Below are 8,417 nucleotides of genomic sequence, written 5' to 3' on the forward strand. Positions count from 1 at the left end.
ATTAAAAAAACTATAAAAAATAAAGTAGACCAATTGAAAAGTTACTGAGAATTGGCCATTCTATAACATAGTAAAAGATAACGAGACCCCGCATGGTGCAACAATAACAAATACACGGATGACAGATCTGAGTGGGGCGGGGGATGAGCTCATTGTGACCCCCAAAATTTCCATTTGCCCCAAATGGGGTCTCCAGTGGACAGACATGCTCTGGTTCTCTCCAGTGTAGGGGGTCAGTTAGGAGCTGCGATTTCTTTCTTCATAATGCAGAAAATCCTGCGATCGAAACACATTGCAAAATGAGGATTTTTGGGTTTGGGAAGCCAACTCTATGGGGCAGGAGTTCTGCCTCTTTTTACTGAGCTTGAAATGATCTGTTGCTGAAAGTCGCCCCCGGAGGCAGCACAATAAACACATGTGAGTAAAACTGTCCCTGTTTGCACCCCAAACTGTCACAAACCCCCCCAATCATAAATGTCCCCTCTTAGTTCTCTGCCATTGGCAGGTTATTGGACTGGCACATTCCTCATTGCTGGGGGCAACCATTTGTTTGATTAGGTTTGTGGTGCAGTAAGTTCATGTTTGTTCAGCATTTCTAGCCTTATTCTATTTTAGACTTTACTTCCCCTTTAAGTTCACTTTTAGTATGTTATAGAATGGCCAGTTCTAAGCAACTTTTCAGTTTGTCTACTTTACTTTTTATAGTTTTTCAATTACTTGCCCTTTTCCAGCTTTCAAATGATGGTCACTGACCCCCCCATCTAAAAAAAACAAATGCTCTGTAATTATTGCCTCTCCTGTTCATATTCCAGTCTCTTATTCAAAATCAACGCATGGTTGCTAGGGGAATTTGGGCCCTAGCAATTACATTTTCAGAAATGGGAAATGCTCAGTTGAACTGAAGAAGCCATTCACACGAGGGTGAAATGTTTTCAAATAATCTCCACCCTAAAGTCTTCTCTCCTGGTGGCATGACATCTAGTGGAGGGGTAGGAGAATTACAAGCCCAGTCCACTACAGGAACCAGACGCAGTTTTTCACAAAGTGTTTTTTTACCCACGTGCTTATTATGCCTCCCAGGGGATGACCAGGAAAAGAGCTCCCATTATGACTTGACTATTGGCCCAGACCCAAGTTGGGGTGATTTGGATCTTTATGTATATGCCCAGCATTAAGTTGAGTGGAACTAGGAATTACTCTGCATACTTACAATATAAATGGTGCAGGCCACCAGCAGAGCTTTCACCTTTACATCCAGGTCACGGGGGAACTTGACTGTGTAATAGTCATTGGGACTCATGAATTCCTTCTTCATCCCTCTCCAAACACGAGTAATCAAGCCTAAAGCTGCCTGGCTGTTGTACATGATCACCTGGAAGAAGAATGAAATGGTTAAGCCAGTCACTCACATGTTAGTCTTCTGACACAGATATGTGGACGTGGCTCCTGGCCAACAGAAGGATTTGGGGCCATATCCATTCAATGCTTTCCCCTCTCAAAGACCAATATATCTTAGCCTTGAGGTTTTACCATCGGAAACATCAACAGACAAATGCTTAGGCCTTGCATTACCAGGCCCGGATTTGTGGAAAGGCCACCTAGGCCCGGGCCTAGGGTGGCAGGATTTTAGGGGGGTGCCATGCTGCCCAACCCCACCCACATTGGTTCAAAAACACTGGGGATGCGCTGGTGATATAATCTTTTTTTTTAATTTCCCGTGTGCCAATCCCCATTACTACTGTCTGCATGGAGGGGAAAGGGGTGACGAATGGCAGTGGGCCTAGGGGTGCCCACTATGTAAAGCCGGCCCTGTGCGTTACTTATTCTACCATGAGTGGGTCACCTTGCCCTAGTAGGGCCACTACAGAGCCATGAGCATCATTTATCTTAATATGAATAATGTCCTCAAATGTTTAGTTGGTGGGTCCTCATATCAACTCATACCTGGAAGTTGGCATCAGACATGAACCCACCGCCCCAGCCCGGGCCTTGCACTTTCAGGGATTTCTCTCCGGTGGGTGTCAAGATAGTGAAGTTCATAGTCGACCAACTCCTATCGATGAACCCAAGGAGGGTCCCAGAGCCCGAAGAGACCTGCAACTAAGGTTCAGCACACGGTTAGACAACATGGTAGAGGAGTTTTCCAGAAGAAAAAAATAATAAAAAATGAATAATCTAATAAACAAAGGGACTGATTCTGTGGCGTTCTTCCTAGATACAAGACCCCTTATAGAGTCATTACATATACTTGTATGGAATTGTTTTTGGCTTTTGCTTCCGAGCTCCATAGTGGGTGGGGAAAATATTCCCTGGAAAGCAGAGAAATTTCCCAGAATCCATCACTTCACACAATGTGAGGTTGGGGTGATATGACACTGTGAGCCTGAGGAATCTGATATAAATGTGTCAAAAATACATTTATAATTATTTCTGCCCCTTTTCTTCATCCCCCAACTGACCAAGTTCATGTAAAAAGGTTTGTTTAAAAGTTGTACATTTATGAATTCACCATAAGAGGACCTGATCAACTATAAAACACTCATTTGAAAATTAAACTACTGTATTTTCACTGACCTTACCCCCCCCCCTTTACTAACAAGGCAATTTGTTTAGAGCACCTTATCTGCCTTTAAAGGGCATGTAAAGGCAAAAAAATAAAATCCAATTTTTACTTTCTTTAATGAAAAAGAAACCTATCTCCAATAAACTTTAATTAAAAAATGTGTATCGTTTTTATAAGAAACCTGACTGTATGCAGTGAAATTCTCCCTTCATTTACTGCTGTGGATAGGAATTGTAGACGGTCCCTAACTGCTCTGCAGGGAAACAATCATACTTATGTACAGCAGGGGGAGCCCCCGCCTTACTTCCCAGTCATGCAGAACTCAAGCAGCTTTGTTTGTTTCCCTGTAGAGCAGTCGGCGACTGTGTAGAGATTTGTATTGGATTTTATTTTTGCCTTTACATCCCCTTTACTGTTTCCAGCTCCAGCTGCAGGGACAAAGATCATGGAGCCAGATTTAAACAGATAAACTGGGATTCTATTTGGAGGATTATTTTGCTGCAGCCACTGGTTCTGCAGAGTTGGAGAAAGTTTATATTAAACAATACAAAAACTATAAAATCCACATTAGATTACATGACAACACAGGACCCAGTGCAGTCTGTATATTCTGATTATTAATCAGTCTTGCTGTATCGGCTTCTGGCAGATATTATTTGACTTGTAATGTTTTGAAAATTTTTGACGATCCCTAAGCAGCCCAGATCACACTGAGCATGTGCACAGTCTTGGTCTTGCAAAGATGTGTAACAAAGTTACAAGATGGTGACCCCCTGTGGCCAACTTTGAAAACATAAATCATTTGTTTGATTAGACTTGTGGTGCAGTAAGTTCATGTTTATGTTTAGTATACAAAATACAGCATTTCTAGCCTTATTCTATTTTACACTTTACTTCCCCTTTAAACATACAAACCCCTCCCCTATCCAAGCAGCCACCTTTGAGTGGCTCATTATCAGGGGCTTCTCAGTGTCCTGGCAGTTAGTTTTATCAGTTCCTTCAGGATAAACAAGTGCTAAAGTTAAACTGGCTTAGATATTTTTTAATTAAAACAATTGGTAAAAAGTTCAACACAAGCCCAATTCCTAGAGCTCAGGGCTGTATTCTGTCCCTGAAGGACATTTTGGATTACAGTTGTCCATTTGTGGCTAATGAAGCTTTCACATTGAGGGACTATCATGTTCCCTAGTTTTTTGCATGGCACTGCTCTATATCACTAAATGCTATGGGTATGACTATATATATATATATATATATATATATGGCTGCATTTGTACTTTTGCCCCAGAGGCATTACCTGAGTTTCCCAGGAACAATAAGAGGAAGGCAGAAGAAGCAAAAGAACATGTTGCCCATGGGGGTTCTGGACTGATACATCAATTCTAGGACCACAGCATTCCCGTCTCTCCTCAGCCTGGTACAGCAATGCCCCATTTGGGGCTAGAAGATCATATGTGCAGTAGCTCTGAAATGTGCTGCGTCCTGCAATTTGGTAGAACATAAAGCCCTAAAGGACCAAGCAAATTCAACGAACAAGCAAAGCATAAATGGCAATGGGTCAGCCCCCAAGGAACTGTTGGAAGTTAATGAGTAGAAAGTATTGCACCGTAAAGAAGGTCCTGCCCCGAAAAACTTTCAGATGCCAATAAAAATGCAGAAAGAGAAAAGCAAAGATACACCAAGAAGTCCACCAGCATCGAGCCCCAGAAGAAGAGACAAAAGCCAATAATCATGTTACTCTGAGTATAAAATAAAGCTTCAATCCCACCACTTCTGTAACCCATTGCTGAATATGGGGAAAATGGCAGCTCTATTTGTTGTAAGCAACTTACGTGTCTGTTTGATCCTGATCTCGTCCATCTGTCAAGTCAAAGAAAGAAATGAGAAACAAGTAAAGCTTTAGGGTATTTCTCTTCCACTGATCCAGGCATGAAGACCCATTGCTTCCCATGACCCAACAATCGCTTCTTCTTTCTTCCTAGCTAAATCCATAGGAACATCTCAATTTTGCAAGGAGCCAAACCTAAGAACATACTCAGCAAGGGTGGTTATATGCTGCCCATCCCCACCCCATGGTCCCACAACACCATTACCACCGTTGGATGGGTTGGTGGTGGACAAAGTCCATCTAATACAGATGGAAGAGACAAAAGAAGCTTTTTACATGCTTTGTTTGAACATGTTATATATTGGCTATCAAGACCTCTTTCAAGGAGAATCACCAAAGTCCTTGACAAACCCCAGAGATATTTCAGGTCCTTCCCACCTTGGCTGAACTCCAAGAGACTCAACTGATCCTGACTGAAGGAAGAACATTCTACTCAATAACCAGACAATCAACTCTTTGTTCTGTCTTGACTCAATGGCAATGAGTTTATTGATCCACAAAACTCATCTAAAAAGTAATATATACAGTGGGTCAGTTTTAAGGCTTCAATACAAATGAATTGGCAAGGAATTGTGTGAGAGTCTATTGTTCCTCACCCAAATACCAAGACTGGCAATGGCTAGAAATGACTGTCCCACCACCAATACAAACTGACTCCACCTACAGTGACCCTCCCTCACACCCACCAACATATTCTCATCATGGGACCCTCCATAAAACCTACAGTAACTCCTCCCCTTTGGCTGCAGCCTGATCTCTCAGGGCAAACAAGGTGCCAGTCTGATAACTGAGGTCTCACCTGCACAAGGTTCTCCAGACCTGGGGGTATCACTGGGGGCCCTGCCATTTCTGCCTGTAAGAGATTGTGGGAAACAAATCAATTCATTCAAATCATCTGCACAAACACCATTAATACTGAACACAGGCAAACACTCACACTTATACACTGTCACACACTTACACACTCACACACTCACACTTATACACTCACACTTATACACTGTCACACACTTATACACTTACACACTCACACACTCACACTTATACACTCACACTTACACACTTATACACTGTCACACTCACACTTACAAGCTCACACACTCACACTCACACTTATACACTGTCACACACTTACACACTCACACTTACACACTCACACTTACACACTGTCACACACTCACACTGTTGAGAGCTGTTTCCTACGTCCCAGTGTAAGAAGATATCTCTTCTCCCTGTGATTTACTCCTCCTGGGCACCGAACATTAAGCAAAGTAACAGGAAATGTTCTTGTAACTCATGGAATTGTGACACTTTTATTATTTCCCCAGAGACGTCAGAGATTACTGTGTCTTAGTAATAAACCCAATTCCTCCTCCTCAAGCACCCGCCCCCAGCACTACCCAAGTGGGAGGGTTTATATATCCAGTCCCACCCCTATATCTGCTGTGTACTCTTATAGTCTCTCAGATACTCAGTACTGTTATACAGAGAGGAGAGATCACTATCAGAGGAGAGATACTCAGTACTGTTATACAGAGAGGAGAGATCAGTATCAGAGGAGAGATACTCAGTACTGTTATACAGAGAGGAGAGATCAGTATCAGGAGAGATACTCAGTACTGTTATACAGAGAGGAGAGATCAGTATCAGGAGAGATACTCAGTACTGTTATACAGAGAGGAGAGATCAGTATCAGGAGAGATACTCAGTACTGTTATACAGAGAGGAGAGATCAGTATCAGAGGAGAGATACTCAGTACTGTTATACAGAGAGGAGAGATCAGTATCAGGAGAGATACTCAGTACTGTTATACAGAGAGGGGAGATCAGTATCAGGAGAGATACTCAGTACTGTTATACAGAGAGGAGAGATCAGTATCAGAGGAGAGATACTCAGTACTGTTATACAGAGAGGAGAGATCAGTATCAGAGGAGAGATACTCAGTACTGTTATACAGAGAGGAGAGATCAGTATCAGAGGAGAGATACTCAGTACTGTTATACAGAGAGGAGAGATCAGTATCAGAGGAGAGATACTCAGTACTGTTATACAGAGAGGAGAGATCAGTATCAGAGGAGAGATACTCAGTACTGTTATACAGAGAGGAGAGATCAGTATCAGGAGAGATACTCAGTACTGTTATACAGAGAGGAGAGATCAGTATCAGGAGAGATACTCAGTACTGTTATACAGAGAGGAGAGATCAGTATCAGAGGAGAGATACTCAGTACTGTTATACAGAGAGGAGAGATCAGTATCAGGAGAGATACTCAGTACTGTTATACAGAGAGGGGAGATCAGTATCAGGAGAGATACTCAGTACTGTTATACAGAGAGGAGAGATCAGTATCAGAGGAGAGATACTCAGTACTGTTATACAGAGAGGAGAGATCAGTATCAGAGGAGAGATACTCAGTACTGTTATACAGAGAGGAGAGATCAGTATCAGAGGAGAGATACTCAGTACTGTTATACAGAGAGGAGAGATCAGTATCAGGAGATATACTCAGTACTGTTATACAGAGAGGAGACATCAGTATCAGAGGAGAGATACTCAGTACTGTTATACAGAGAGGAGAGATCAGTATCAGGAGATATACTCAGTACTGTTATACAGAGAGGAGAGATCAGTATCAGGAGAGATACTCAGTACTGTTATACAGAGAGGAGAGATCAGTATCAGAGGAGAGATACTCAGTACTGTTATACAGAGAGGAGAGATCAGTATCAGGAGAGATACTCAGTACTGTTATACAGAGAGGAGAGATCAGTATCAGGAGAGATACTCAGTACTGTTATACAGAGAGGAGAGATCAGTATCAGAGGAGAGATACTCAGTACTGTTATACAGAGAGGAGAGATCAGTATCAGAGGAGAGATACTCAGTACTGTTATACAGAGAGGAGAGATCAGTATCAGGAGAGATACTCAGTACTGTTATACAGAGAGGAGAGATCAGTATCAGAGGAGAGATACTCAGTACTGTTATACAGAGAGGAGAGATCAGTATCAGAGGAGAGATACTCAGTACTGTTATACAGAGAGGAGAGATCAGTATCAGAGGAGAGATACTCAGTACTGTTATACAGAGAGGAGAGATCAGTATCAGGAGAGATACTCAGTACTGTTATACAGAGAGGAGAGATCAGTATCAGAGGAGAGATACTCAGTACTGTTATACAGAGAGGGGAGATCAGTATCAGGAGAGATACTCAGTACTGTTATACAGAGAGGAGAGATCAGTATCAGAGGAGAGATACTCAGTACTGTTATACAGAGAGGAGAGATCAGTATCAGAGGAGATACTCAGTACTGTTATACAGAGAGGAGAGATCAGTATCAGAGGAGAGATACTCAGTACTGTTATACAGAGAGGAGAGATCAGTATCAGAGGAGAGATACTCAGTACTGTTATACAGAGAGGAGAGATCAGTATCAGAGGAGAGATACTCAGTACTGTTATACAGAGAGGAGAGATCAGTATCAGGAGAGATACTCAGTACTGTTATACAGAGAGGAGAGATCAGTATCAGAGGAGAGATACTCAGTACTGTTATACAGAGAGGAGAGATCAGTATCAGAGGAGAGATACTCAGTACTGTTATACAGAGAGGAGAGATCAGTATCAGGAGTGATACTCAGTACTGTTATACAGAGAGGAGAGATCAGTATCAGGAGAGATACTCAGTACTGTTATACAGAGAGGAGAGATCAGTATCAGAGGAGAGATACTCAGTACTGTTATACAGAGAGGAGAGATCAGTTACAGAGGAGATACTCAGTACTGTTATACAGAGAGGAGAGATCAGTATCAGAGGAGAGATACTCAGTACTGTTATACAGAGAGGAGAGATCAGTATCAGAGGAGAGATACTCAGTACTGTTATACAGAGAGGAGAGATCAGTATCAGGAGAGATACTCAGTACTGTTATACAGAGAGGAGAGATCAGTATCAGGAGAGATA

General features: G+C 42.2%; 1 protein-coding gene across 1 annotated transcript; it reads right to left on the minus strand.

The window, feature by feature from the left end:
* Nucleotides 1-5,819, minus strand: plscr4.L (phospholipid scramblase 4 L homeolog). The gene is made up of 7 exons (XM_018253910.2): nucleotides 5,633-5,819; nucleotides 5,251-5,304; nucleotides 4,396-4,423; nucleotides 3,861-4,045; nucleotides 1,945-2,100; nucleotides 1,211-1,372; nucleotides 1-276 (listed from the first exon to the last, which is right to left on the minus strand). Exons 2-7 carry the CDS (start codon nucleotides 5,296-5,298, stop codon nucleotides 238-240), a joined length of 618 nt encoding a protein of 205 aa, XP_018109399.1. The 5' UTR covers nucleotides 5,299-5,304; nucleotides 5,633-5,819; the 3' UTR covers nucleotides 1-237.
* Nucleotides 5,820-8,417: the final 2,598 nt, after the last annotated feature.

Source organism: Xenopus laevis, chromosome 3L, assembly GCF_017654675.1.
Source record: "Xenopus laevis strain J_2021 chromosome 3L, Xenopus_laevis_v10.1, whole genome shotgun sequence".
NCBI classification, from domain to species: domain Eukaryota; kingdom Metazoa; phylum Chordata; class Amphibia; order Anura; family Pipidae; genus Xenopus; species Xenopus laevis.